The sequence below is a fragment of the Antedon mediterranea genome, chromosome 2 (assembly GCF_964355755.1).
Source record: "Antedon mediterranea chromosome 2, ecAntMedi1.1, whole genome shotgun sequence".
NCBI lineage: Eukaryota > Metazoa > Echinodermata > Crinoidea > Comatulida > Antedonidae > Antedon > Antedon mediterranea.
This window is the reverse complement of record NC_092671.1, coordinates 9,054,182-9,069,075: the sequence shown is the minus strand read 5'-3', so window position 1 is coordinate 9,069,075 and position 14,894 is coordinate 9,054,182. Positions and strand designations below refer to the sequence as shown.

The 14,894-nt window shown below is 32.2% G+C and overlaps 2 protein-coding genes across 2 annotated transcripts; one reads left to right on the top strand and one right to left on the bottom strand.

Annotated features, from left to right (window-relative positions):
- Window positions 1–2,649: 2,649 nt before the first annotated feature.
- Window positions 2,650–8,390, top strand: LOC140040288 (fructose-2,6-bisphosphatase TIGAR B-like). Its single transcript, XM_072086093.1, has 6 exons — window positions 2,650–3,005; window positions 4,435–4,472; window positions 6,403–6,521; window positions 6,822–6,896; window positions 7,188–7,298; window positions 7,413–8,390. The coding sequence occupies exons 1-6, from the start codon at window positions 2,878–2,880 to the stop codon at window positions 8,079–8,081; spliced, it is 1,140 nt and encodes a 379-aa protein (XP_071942194.1). The 5' UTR covers window positions 2,650–2,877; the 3' UTR covers window positions 8,082–8,390.
- Window positions 8,391–8,411: 21 nt separating this feature from the next.
- On the bottom strand, window positions 8,412–14,469 carry LOC140040289 (protein LTO1 homolog). The gene is made up of 5 exons (XM_072086094.1): window positions 14,318–14,469; window positions 10,388–10,564; window positions 9,913–10,027; window positions 9,494–9,644; window positions 8,412–9,371 (listed from the first exon to the last, which is right to left on the bottom strand). The coding sequence occupies exons 1-4, from the start codon at window positions 14,395–14,397 to the stop codon at window positions 9,561–9,563; spliced, it is 456 nt and encodes a 151-aa protein (XP_071942195.1). The 5' UTR covers window positions 14,398–14,469; the 3' UTR covers window positions 8,412–9,371; window positions 9,494–9,560.
- Between the last annotated feature and the right edge of the window lie 425 nt (window positions 14,470–14,894).

Below are 14,894 nucleotides of genomic sequence, written 5' to 3'. Positions count from 1 at the left end.
AAAAAGTCACTAAATTTTAATATCTTTTCGTATGTTAATACACTGTGCTCAATCAAGTGGACCCAATTTGGCACCAATGGGAGCACAGGGAAATAGTCACATTCAAAAACATCGAGAAAAAATACTTCTGGAATTAAAAAATATTTCAAACTTGGTATATATGTTCAATATCGGTTACTCCATCCGTAAACCAAAAGAAAAAATAGTTTCAAGCCACATCAGTGATTTTAATAAATTGCGTTCGCTTAAGATAATACTTATGAAAAAACATACAATTCCGACACATATTATGTTAAACTCTAATAATGATTTTCACAACAAAAAAACGGTTAGGAATTCGATTTTTTCCCTGTAAATTGAGCAACTTAAATTAAAAATATACCAAGAAATATATATTGAAATCAAGGAGTATTTTTTTTTTACAAAAGAAATGTTCGTATGTTAATACACTGTGCTCCATTGGATCCAATTTGGCGCCAGTGGAGCACAGGGAAATAGTCACATACAAAAACTTCTAGAAAAAATATTTATCGAATTCAAAAATATTTCAAACTTGGTATATAAGTTCAATATCGGTTACTCCATCCGTAATGCAAAAGGAAAATTTGTTTCAAGCCACATCCATTAGTTATTTTAATAACTTGCGTTTGTCTAAGATAAATACTTATGAAAGAACATACAATTCCAACACATTTTTTTAAACTTTAGCGATTAAAAAAAAGACATATGTTAAAAATATGAATTATGTAGTAACATATTGAACGTGTAGTAACCTATTGAACGTATACTACCAAATTTCAAATGTGTAGGACAATTATTTTATGACGATCAAAATTTAAAGTTTAAAAAATGTGTTGGAATTCTATGTTCTATCATAAATATACATTTTAAACGAACGAAAATTACTAAAATCACTGATATGGCTTGAAACTAATTTTTCTTTTGCATTACGGATGGAGTAACCGATATTAAACTTATATACCAAGTTTGAAATATTTTTGAAATCCAGAAGTATTTTTTCTTGATGTTTTTGTATGTGACTATTTCCCTGTGCTCCACTGGCGCCAAATTGGATCCACTGGAGCACAGTGTATTAACATACGAACATTTCTTTTGTAAAAAAAAATACTCCTTGATTTCAATATATATTTCTTGGTATATTTTTAATTTAAGTTGCTCAATTTACAGGGAAAAAATCGAATTCCTAACCGGTTTTTTTTTTGTAAAAATCATTATTAGAGTTTAACATAATATGTGTCGGAATTTTATGTTTTTTTGTAAGTATTATCTTAAGCAAACGCAAGTTATTAAAATCACTGATGTGGCTTGAAACTATTTTTTCTTTGAATTTACGGATGGAGTAACCGATATTGAACAAATATACCAAGTTTGAAATATTTTTAAATTCCAGAAGTATTTTTTCTCGATATGTTACTATTTCCCTGTGCTCCCATTGGTGCCAAATTGGGTCCACTTGAGCACAGTGTATTAAAATACGAAAAGATATTATAATTTAGTGCCTTTTTTTCTATTTTATATCACTGTGTACTCACTGGCGCGCGCGCCAAATTGGGTCCACGTGAGACAGTGTATTAACATACGAAAAGATATTAAAATTCAGTGACTTATTTCGATTTTATATCACTGTGCTCCACTGGCGCCAAATTAGGTCCACTTGAGCACAGTGTATTAACATACGAAAAGATATTAACATTCAGTGACTTATTTCTATTTATATCACTGTGCTCCACTGTCTCCAAATTGGGTCCACTTGAGCACAGTGTATTAACATACGAAAAGATATTAAAATTCAGTTACTTTTTTTTATTTTATCACTGTGCTCCACTGGCTCCAAATTGGGTCCACTTGAGCACAGTGTATTAACATACGAAAAGATATTAAAATTCAGTGACTTTTTTCTATTCACTGTGCTCCCCTGGCTCCAAATTGGGTCCACTTGAGCACAGTGTAGTAACATACGAAAAGATATTCAAAGTCAGTGACTTTTTTCTATTTTATATCACTGTGCTCCCCTGCCTCCAAATTGGGTCCACTTGAGCAGAGTGTATTAACATACGAAAAGATATTAAAATTCAGTGACTTATTTCTATTTTATATCACTCTTCCTGTGCTCCCCTGGCTCCAAATTGGGTCCACTTGAGTACAGTGTATTAACATACGAAAAGATACTAAAAATCATTGACTTATTTCTATTTTATATCACTGTGCTCTCCTGGCTCCAATTTGGGTCCACTTGAGCACAGTGTATTAACATACGAAAAGATATTAAAATTCAGTGATTTATTTCTATTTTATATCATTGTGCTCCCCTGGCTCCAAATTGGGTCCACTTGAGCACAGTGTTATTAACATACGAAAAGATATTAAAATTCAGTGATTTATTTCTATTTTATATCACTGTGCTCCACCGGTGCTAAATTTGGTCGACTGGAGCAGTTACCGTAGTACTATTTCTAATTCGGAAGTAAATAAAGGCATAAATGGCGCTCCGTAGAAGTAGAGAATGCTCGATCGTCGAAATGACGCTCTGAATATACCTCCGCGAACACGACATACAGCAGGACGACGACGACGAACACCGTGCAACAAATTCACCCAAGCATGCAATCTGTGAGCAAATCATCCCCCTGCCGCCCGGGGGCCTCTTAATTTAAAGGTCAACTCTCTATTCTCAATACCGGCATGTGATTGGCCAATTCTAAAAAGACCTCTAAAATTTGGTTGAAAGAAGATTGATGATGATAGGTACGTTTAGCCAGCGCGAGAGGAGAGCGAGTGTGCAGCTGCTAGCTAGTTTAGGCTAGACTTTAATTTGTGTGCGAATTGGCAAGGATATCAAGCGTGTCATGATGGACCATGGTTATGAATGAGCCTAGATTAATAGTCTTTCAACCAAATTACAAGCGTTTAATCATGGATCAGAATGGAAAGGATTCTAATGATTTTAACCGAAATTGTTATTTTCTACTTACATTAGTACGACAGTAAGTATTTATTAGCCCGTTGTTTTACTTTTTTTCAGCCTACAAAATTGATTTAAAAAGTGAGCTTCTCTCTTGAGTCTTAATAATATAGGGCCTAGCCTAGGTCTACAGTAGTATTGAATATTGATAGGCTAGTAAGTGGAAAAACTGTAATCAATGTTTCATTGAGAATTAATGAAATTATTAATGTCTGCAATGGAGCCAGACTACAAACAATACAATGTAGTCTAGCTAGGCAGGTATTTGACACAGAGATAAATCAAAGTATGTTATGTTTTCTGTGCAAATTGTAACTGTTATACACAATGCACCCCGCAACGCACTCAGGAGGAGTATAAATGACCACCACATTATATTAAGCGTATTATACTTGACTTTGATTGAGGAGATAGCATAATATCTAGCTCCTCAAACTCGTCACTGTTTATGTACGAGCAGTCGAGGTGGGAATAGATCACTGCGTGTGCGAGGATGTGTTTGCGCGAGTGACCAGTCAAATCTGCGAGATTGTGGGATTCAAACAAGCGGTTGTGAAACCTCAGCAGCAGCACGTTTGATTGTGATGCAGTCCATTGATCCAATGAAACTAAAATTTCTTCTTTCAACTTGCCCAAACCTTATATTATTATTGCTGTCAAGCATAACAAAATTCAACATCAAACTTAAAATGTACGTAACCATACTAAAATTTAAGAAAAAGTTTTATATACAGTAACAATAAGTAAACAATATTGCAAACTAAATAAATATCATTAGATTGTAATTTATATTTTAAAAACAAACCATATTAAAATACTATAAAAACAGGAGTAGATATTCTCTTAACAAATAACAGTGTGGTTTATTACGAGACAATAATTGGTTGGTTTGTGGGTAAGTCTACAACAAGGGAAGACTATTCAGGATATATGTCTGATAACTACATCATGGGACAGAATTCTGACTGCTCTCGTAACTGGCTCTGTTCCAATTAAAGTTCTCCATACTACATGTCATTATTGCTTTGAATTGAATTTTAGCATGCAAATGTCAAGTATTTTAAAATTTTGTTTGGGAAAGATTATTTGTCCTGTACACTATTAAAAGTTTGTGACCAGAATTAATCAGTTAAGGGTAGACACAGGTGCATTTCTACTGAAACAAAAGAACACCTTTACATGTTATTACTTTATTCAGTTTAATTACTGTATGCTCTGTATAGACTTGCTTGCGGACACATCAAAAAGTGGACCAAAAATATCTTTCTCATTGCAAAAAATACTGCATTCAAACATTTTAACCAATTGTATTTTAGTTTTGGGCAATTATCATGTGGTAAGAAGAAATGATAAAAGGAATTAAAACCACTCACTGATATAAAGAATGTTTTCACATTGTGCAGTATTATACAGTATAGTGTATTACAAAATAACATTATTTTGTTTTACAGTGGAGAGACACAGTCAAACAGAGACAAGATAATACAGGGTAAGTTTTATAATTGATTAAACAAGTTTTGTTTTATTTTCAACTATGAAGTAAGCATACTGATAATATCACATCTTCACTTGTTTGTTGGTTGAGACCCTTGCCCAAAACTTGCAGGTTCAAATAATTTGAAAATAAAATAAAATTCAAGTTTCTAATATTTACACTGAAGTGCTATTAACCTTCAATGATTTGAATTAACATTATATTTTAAAATAGTGTGTGGAAAAAAGAAATTACAAAGATTAATTTATTTCCTTTTTCTAATTGATTAATTTCCTATGTTAATAATGTTTCAAAAATTGTATTCAACATGTATAGCACGTCGTCTGACAGATTTTATTTCGAGAACTTGCACGTCAAACATGAAACAATGTTTACATCTAAAACACTGATACAAATTGTTGTTGCACCAAAAAAATGTCAACATAACCACTGTGCATGCTGGGAAGACTGGTTTGCTTTTTGTTATTGGAATGCCAAGTTAATTATAACATAAGTACAGCAAAGTCAACTGGCTCCTTGTTGAATAATAACACGGCCTAGCCAAGTTGACTAGACGTAGTATAGCTCACTGCTGAATAACTCGTTGTAAACCTCTAGCCAGTGTGACTAGACATGAAGATAGATATCCAGAGCATGACGAAACGTGTTAAGGCCGAGCTGCTGCAACGAAGTGAAAATGATCTGATTCGTTGATTTAAGAAACTTAAGTGTTCAGAGCAGGAAATGTGAAAATTGCTGAGTGATGATGACTGTCCCTTTTTTGATCTTCATTCAAAAATATTTTACTATGATTTTGCTCTACTCCTCTATATGTCCGTATACTATATATAATAAATTGTTAAAGTATGGTTTTTGGTGAACATTGTACCGAGTACTGCATTTTACACAACACATCATACAACACACCGAAATTTCCCTACCGATTTTATAATAAAAATACAGTATTACTCAGTTAACTAGTGACTACTGTAGTCATTAAACCTAAGAATTAACACAATATCTAGGCCAAATATTGTTCATTATTTAAAAATGACTGTACATTACAGCCACACACATTTTTGTATGAATAGTGCTACATGTTGTGTAGTCTAAAGATAATATACCGTTAATAATCATTTATTTGGACGCTACACTTTCAAAACAGTGGCACACTTCTTGAATGAAAGGTGCGTAAACAAGGCTTGCTTGCTACTAACAAAACGATCCCTAAATCTGTTTTGTAACAGATAACAGATTTTCTGGCAGGTTGCAACAAGATGGAAGTTCATGCAGTGGATGCTGAAGTTTTAAAATTAACTTTACATTAACAAGAAATTTGCATTAATTCGCAGATTTCAAAAAATGAAAAAGTCTTTGACATGGATACTTTTACTGAGAAGATAGAGTGCAATGACATGACTAAAAATGCTCAAAGCCTAAAATGTGTGCGAAGATACTACTGTACTTTAGTAGGGCAATGCTAGTCCTTTGGGAGGATAGGACCTCAAAATTAATTTCCTAAATCAGAATATGTGATAATGTCATATTTTCTCAACCTACAAATAATAATAAGGCCTTAATTAGCCCACATATTATACAGAGCCTGTACAGTAATGAAGTCTATAGTTTCCATCTTAATTATACTGTACAATTCTGCTGAAATACTAAATAAAATTGGTAGTTGCCTTTGAAAAGGTAAATGATAACTCTGTGTGGATATTGTGTACAGTACATAGATTCCTATGCTATACAATATAGACAAATTATTTTCTATGAATCATTTTCTTAGGCAAATTGCCAATATTCAATTACACAGCCCTAATATCCTCAAGAGCACACAAAATACTACTACTGTATACTGTACATAAATGGGCTCTGATAGTACAGTATAAGCACCAGTATCAAACACGTTTTTTTGTAAATTACTAATTATTTAATTTTACAGGCCAATTAGATGTACCTTTGTCAGAAGATGGAGAATGCCAAGCAATCCATGCAGGAATTTACCTCAGAGATGTTCTCTTCAAAAAGGCTTTTGTTAGTGACCTCAAACGTGCTATGCAGGTACTGTGAAATTTAAATTTAGTTCAGAGGGTAAAATAATTTAAGTGGAGAGATGGAGTAGGAATAAGGAAAAAGTGACGTGTAGCAGTAAATTCAAACGATTACAATATTACAATATACAATTACAATTACAATTACAATATTACAATATATAAGTTACTGTACTGTAGTTATCGTTGAGCTTTCAAACAGTGGATTGAAATAGACCTAATGATGTTATAGTTCAACCTATCACAATACCTGAATGGTAGAAACAGACATTCAAAATAAATTTAATATTAAAATATTTTTACTTTGTAGACAGCTGAAATCATCAAGGCAAACAGCCGTGTAAAACCTTTTAAAATTCTACAAGATTTACGTCTCAGAGAAAGGGTAAAATACCATTTTTATCTTTTAAATTATATGCTTGTATTTGCCCATGACCAAATGACAAGCCTAGGTCTGTCTCTCTTTAACCCGATAGAGATACAGTATTTTTAATTACTGTAGGCCTACAGAAATCAGGAGAATCTACTGTATAGTAAACAATGGGTGTGGCATATATGCCTACTTCTTTGTGCATGGTGGAAAATGTGTCGCCAATACTTTTATTTTAGCAGATCACTTGGGATATACAATATTTTATTTAAAAAAATAATTATGTATGTTTTGTTGTACTTAAAGAGTTATGGACAAATGGAAGGAAAATCATTTAGTCTGTTAAAAGATGCATCTGAGAAAGCAGGAAAAAAGTTGAGAGACTATACAGCAGAAGGAGGAGAGTCATTACCAGAGGTAGGGTGCATATTTGTCCATAATGATGCCCTTTAAAATTTATGCAATTACACACAACATATAAAACAGTAAAAAAGACAAATGTAGTGTTAATAATTCTTTTTCTTTTTTAAGGTACGAAGCAGGGCGTCAGAGTTCTTCCATAATTTGTGTCAAAGCACTCACCAGTTATTAAAAATTGAAAAACAGACAACTGAAGAGACTAATGGTAGTAATGGAAACGGAGCTAAGAGCCGTTTCTATAAATGGACTCATTTTGATAAAGGAAAAACTGCCAGCAAAAGTCCTGGTAGTCCAAAAGAAAAATACCTTGGATTAGGCGGCAGATTGGATGCAAGCACTTGTCTAGGATGCTGGGGTAAACGAGAAAAAGACGTTCAAAGCAAACAAGATGCCAAAATACAGATGGAATCAAACCAAAGAACTAAAAATGGCAGTGACTCACCTGAAAGCCCGGGTAAAAACGGAGAGCATTATAGCCCTTTTAATTTAACTAAAAGTGCAGCAACAAGTCCTAATGGAGAAAATATACTAATTGTTAGTCATGGGGTTTTGTTGAAAGAACTGATTCGGCATTTTGTGGAAGATTTGAGCTGTATCATTCCTGGCGGAAAAGGAAAAGCATTACGGACAAGTCCTAATACAGGTGTTTCACAATTTATGGTTCATATAGGGGAGGATGGGCAGGTATTACAGTTGGAGTGTCTTATGGTACATAGTATTCAACATCTACCGGGGGCACACAAGTTTTCTTCTGTACAGATAGAAACAAACAGCAAATGACATCATACAAATTATCAAAGTTTGTTTTCTTTCTTTTTCTTAGCAAAGAAAGCAATCATTTGATACAGTATAGAGTTACATTTTAACACCAAAAAGACGTTCATAAAATATTAGTACAGTACTGGTACTTTTGAGCAATAAATTTTCAAAGGTGTATTATCAAGTGAACGTGTGTAAACAATTTATAAATACAGGTAATTATTGCCTTGAGAATGAACTGGCATGTTATACTACACAGTATCTGTGTACAGTACTTTATATAAAAGCATGAAAAAAGACAAATAAATACAGAGCTTTATATTTCAAATATTTTACTTTAGCAACTTCTTTATTGTATTTTATTGAATTTGTCCGTTTTAACTTCTACACAACAAACTCTCATCGGCACTCGTTGTCAGCATGCATTAGATTTCGATGTCCTTATATACGTCTTAATATTTATACAATTATGAAATGACTATTAAATTCAGATGAAGTAGATAAAATATCTCTTCAATAATCAAGTCTGATATCAAATTTGAGGCCTAGAGAAACTTTCAAGTAATCTACTACATTCATTTAAAATAAAACCAATATAAAATAAATATATAATAAAATATATAATATAAATTATTTTTGCCTCAGTTTTAAAACTTTAATATTGAATATCGAAATGTGGCAGGCTATGGACCTTTACCTTTGACGAGATCGCCTAAAACTTTTAATTTTAAACTACAGTACTTGGTATTGTATATTCAGGAATAGCTGCTCCATAATCTTATTGCTTTTATTTCTAATCAATAAATTAACTCCCAATTTTTTTTATACAAATATTGTTGTTATTTTAAAATATAGGCCTATATAAACACTCTTGACATGATTATAAAACATATTTATACCCATAATATTTCAATCTTCTATTAGCTATAAGTCAAGGGTTAGTCATGTCTAGGGTCGCCGTTATACTACCACATCAGTACTTCTATGAATTGGTGGCTAAAACACCAGTTGATCTTACCCAGTACCGTTTTGATTTCATGTTCATCATTCGGGAAAACACCTCATAACTGTATTTGTTCATAACTACATAAGTTATCAAGCTATCGTGATCACAGTCATGCTTAGACAATTTCCAATAATGAGTATCAGAGGACTGACAAAAGTTACTTACTTTTGGAATTGTTAGAAAGTAAAAATTAGAAAAAAGCATTTCTAGAAGAAAGACGTGTTGTCATAATTCAGCTTCCAGCAAAACCATTTCTTTCGTTTTTGAAATATCTGGTTATTAATTATATTCCACCATTTAGAACACTGAAACGGAAGAACAATAACACAATTTAGCAAAATTAAAACTATACTTACTTACTATTTTAACTCAATGTTATAATTGATTTAAAAGATAGCAAAAAAAAAAATGACAATATAAGGTTTACATTTCTTCCAAAGTTTCAAATATCGGCCTGATGTTTAAAATGTCTTCAGAGTACCTCAACTACACTATCAAAATGAAAATAAAGGTTGTGGGTTGCTTCTTTCTGTATCTTCATCATCATGTTGTAACTGAACTCCAAGAAGAGAGGAAACCTGAAAAAACAAGAGATATAGTAGCCTGACAGTTCTCATTATTTGCAACTGGGTTGTTTTAAGCAGATAATCATCAGCCGATCTCTTCGCTGTTTACATGTGGGAACAGATCACTGAAAGTGTGTGAATGACCAGTCAATTATTCTTATTGTTAATGTAATGTTGGTAGCAATTGCTTCAAAACAATTCAAATCGAGGATTCTATGTCAATGTGTGGATGGCATACCTAGGAGAATTAACCTTTAACCTGAACACATTATGTACTAACCTGTTTGAACTTTGATCTGATTTGTGTCAGTTTTACCATGTAATCATCAACTGAAGGGTTCGAAAGGTCAAAATCTTCTAACATACCAAGTAAGGAGGCAAATGCCTTCATTTTCCTGGCAACAAAATAGAATTTTAAAAAATCAGATAAAAAATTGTGATAAAAGAATAAACTAAAATGTAGACTAGTATGCAAAATCAGCACTGCATTTATCAAACTATATTTGGCTCCTGTGATAACAGTTACATCTTATCAAGAAAAAGTTTAGAAGGAAATCCAAATATCCAATCCAATCATTTTTATACTATAAATAATCTTGTACAAATTTGCTTTATTATATCTGACAGACAATATCATATGTTGGGCCTTGTGATTCTGGTAAAAATATATACAGTATTTAAATCCATGAACTATTTCTTTGTAACAAGAGTTTTACTTTATTTATTAATTTATTTCAGACAAATAGTGATTAAACCTTGTGTTCCTTTCATCTTTCTTTTCCAATATGTTCTTCCACGTCAAGACAAACCCATGATAGAAGCCAATCTCTTCTCCGACCTGTTTTCCAAAACCTATTCCCTTTTGAAAACCATTTTTTAATCCTCTGTCTTTCCCTTCTTTCTTGCCAACTAAGAAGCCATTTTTTTCACATCTTCAAAAGAATCAAGAAACCCTTCCCTATTAAGTATTAGTAATAATAGTATAATTAATTATTTATTATATTAATACTAAATAGCCTACTGACTGGTTTTTTTTAAATTTCTTTCTATGTGACATGTATTTCATTAAAAAATGTCACTATTCATAACAAAATAAACCAAATTTACCAACAATGTTATAATTTTTAATGTTTAAAATGTTCTGAGTCGATTTACTATTAACAAGAAATATTTCTTACAAAAAACGCCGCGTAACTTTTTGACTGGACAGTTGTAAGAACAGCCTTCATTAATCTAATATAATAGGTCGGCCAATCAAAACGCAAGTGAACAATTGGGACTTTACTTGTGATTTATGTCATTGGCCTGTCAGCACAGTCGTTTCTTTCTAGAATTAAACGCACAAACTTGTATTGGGAATAATGTATGTTTATGTGGTTATTACTATCGCATTTAGGTATTGATAATAATAATAATATGGCTTTTGAATATATAATTACTGTCTGTAGAATAACATTTATACATTTTCGGTTCGCGATGAAAAGTTATATGAATGGATTTGTAATATAGGTATTTATAATAATAGTATATGGGTTGTATTATTGCTAAGCTATCACCAAATCGCGTTATAACATTATTTCTCAGGGTTTTTTGCACCATTGATCAATACCAAACGCGTATCTGTATTATAGTTTTTAATGAATCATTACATTACTAAAAATACCCAATTAAATCAATCGCGTCAGTCCAATTCCGACTTATGTTTCGATCACATAGTTCTGTGTCTACACTGTCCCAACTAGTTTAACAAAAAAAGTGTGATGTGCCCAAATATGGTAGTGATATGCCCGAATATCGTAGTGATATGACATCGTCATGTCTATATAATATGGGCACATCATATTTAGTTTGATAGTATAGACAGAGCTTAAGGATTATATTTAAAAAATGTTTTCTTACATTTTGAAAAAAAAAGTATTTATTTGTTTATAAGCCCAATTTTCCAGTCTTAATTTTACATTTTGAAAAAAAAGTATTTTATTTATTGATAAGCCCAATTGTGCAGTCTTATTTTACATTTTGAACGAAAGTATTTATTTGTTGATAAGCCCAATTTTGCAGTCTTATTTTACATTTTAAACGAAAGTATTTATTTGTTGATAAGCCGAATTTCCAGTTTAATAATAATGACCCCTTCCACAGTGCTTATACCATATACATTTTACATGATATTGGCCGTGGGTTCTTTACGCCTCTGATGCATTTGTTTTTATTGTACCTTTTTAATAAATTATTATATGTTTAGGCCAAATCACACCCAATTTAATGAAACGGTCAGATTCTGATTTCAATTGAACGAAAGTACAGTAGTACTGTATTATTCATTGATAAGCCAAGGGTCCCATGGCGTTAGCCGATATCTTGAGCATTTGACTCATGTCAACCTGTAACACAAATCATTCTTCAAAATCTAAAGAAAGAACCTCACACGTCTTTTTTGTGAGTGATACACTATGGATATGCCCACGAAAATAATATGTGGACATTGCAAACAATCATAGGCCTACAGTAACAAACATAACATGGCTAATAAGCATAGCATTCAGACTGGTTTGTTTTCTAGTGGATTTTTATTTACTTTAGCATGTAGAATAAAACTAGTAACAGTGGCTATATTAATAATTATACTGATTATCCTTGATGTTATCGCGTCTAATAATAAAATATTTTGTTGTTGATAAGCCCAATTTTGCAGTCTTAATAATGACCCTTCCACAGTGCATTTTACATGATATTGACCGAGGGTTTTTACGCCTCTATAGCCACTGATCAATACCATAATTAATGTACTTTTTTTAATGAAAATTGAAATGTTTCAACATACCCAATTCAAAAAACGGTCCGTTTTCGAGTTCAATCTTTTGATTAGAGAGGTTGGAGTTTCATTTTGAACGAAAGTATTTATTTGATTGATAAGCCAAATTTCTAGTCCTAATGATTTGAGATTCAACGGGTTTTGCTTTCAATTGTATAATAATATAATTATATATATAATATTAAGTATAACTATGAATTCACCAACACTTTCAGGCCCAATAACAATGATCCCGGGCCCGAGTTTTTGTAGACCGGACTTCCATGCACAGCCACATGTTAAGGAATATGAATCTCTTTATGATTTTAATATGGTTCGAAATGATATTACACAACAACGATTAGACAGCAACTGTGCAAGAGTCCAACTAATAAAATCGGAATGATCAATTAATTAAACATTTACAGCATAAGGCCCATACACTAGGACGATAACGATCGACGATATAGACAAATATGCATTTTTAATACATAAACCAAAAGAAATATAAACAATTCCTTTGATGAAAATTATATTTTCACACGTCCAATCAAATGACGTCATGATTAGTAAGACCATTAATATCGTGACAATACAGCGACTTTATTGTTTTTATTTATCATGACGTCATTTGATTGGAATTTGAAAAACATTATTTTTATCAAAGACAGCATAAATGATTATCCTATAGGTCTAGAACGAAAACCTTTCTAATTTCTTTTGGTTTATGTAAAAAAAATGCATGCTATATATTTATCGTCCGTCGTTATCGTCATAGTGTAATTGGGCCTTTATACAAAAAAAATAAATTGATTACGAAGTTACATGTCATTTTCACCTATCACCAAAAAACTAACACTAACTAATTGTTACGAAGCCAATTTATATTATATATTTCATTAAATCTGAACTTTACGGTAAATGAAGAGTAAGTATCAGTTAATATGAATAATATAACTAGTAGGTCTATGAACTTGCGTCCAGACACAGAACTGTGACATTACTATCATAAATGTTGAAACCACTTATAAAACCTTTTTTTAAAGAAAATATAATTGTATTAGGAGAAGGCTAATAAACAAATAGATAATGTACAAACCTTTTTCTGGATTAATTAATGGAGCAGGCGTTAATAATAATCTGCTGCTGCTACCTAGACTGATTGTTCACCTTCTGACGATAATTGATTAGACCCCCCCCCCCCCCCCCACCTCCCACGGCATCTGATAACCAAAAAAAAATTTACCAGGACTGTTTCAATGATTTAATATCTGACGGCGTATTATTATAACATTGGCCTAGATTGACAGTCAAAAGAAAGTCATTGTAAATACCTCCCTTTATGTTGACAGAGCCAAAATAAAGTTTTGACCATTATCGAATGATTATTTGACAGTGACTTATTATAACACCAGCCTGGTTGACAGCAAAAACGAAGTTATTATTTATTGAACAAGATTTTACAGATTTCCGTCTACATCTCAATAATACTGTATTATCAGCAAAGGCTTTCATATAGACTCTCTTCTCCCAGACGTTTTTTGGGTCCAGCAGCTACCTATAAATTATAGTCGAGTTTCCAAATTCACAAAACTGTCAGCCTTAGATACTAAAGCTACCGCTATGAAACAGCTTATTAATGAATATGTCCTCCTGGGACATAGCTGGCTAGAGCTGCGGCGCAAAAAAGTGTTCACGAGAAGTGGTAAAGATGACATATAAATCCGGTAAACCGCTAGAGGGCTTACTGATATAAGTACGAAGTGACCAGACCAAGCAAGATTACAATGGAGGAGGAATCTCCAGCCTTCTTAATTTAGCCTAAATTTTAGGATAGGCCTGGCCCTAATCCCTAGCTAGCAAGCCTACACTAAATCATGAATCATTTTACCTTTCCTCAGCGCAAATAATTGAATCAAATAGATCAGCTCTGTCTATATCATCGGTTATCCTATCTTCAGATTCAGTCATTTTATAATTTTCGATAATATAAACGAATTATATTACCAAAATTATCAAAATTGTTTTTTATGACAGCAGCCGTCCAGCAGAGAGAGGGAGCGCTACTAAGTCTGTGTATGGCGCGCAACTAGTGCATTTTTGTTGTTTTATGTATCGTTTACTTTACATTTTTTAATCCCCATCCTCTGAAATGATATTGCTATTGATATGAAACAATTACATGACAGATATAGAAAGTACAATAATTATGCTTTTAAATTCAATATGCTAATATTATTCACCCTGGAGATAGATGTACATCACTTATTTACCTATTAAATATTATTGTACTTATAATATTTAATTTTATGACAACATAATGTCATATATATCAATAATTAAATATATCCAAAACACTTTCTTTTATTTGTAGAAAAACAATTAATAAGTCAAAATAAAAATTTTTTGTCTTGTGTGAGTTCTTCTCACGTTTACTTAAATTCTCATTGATGAATATATTATATACA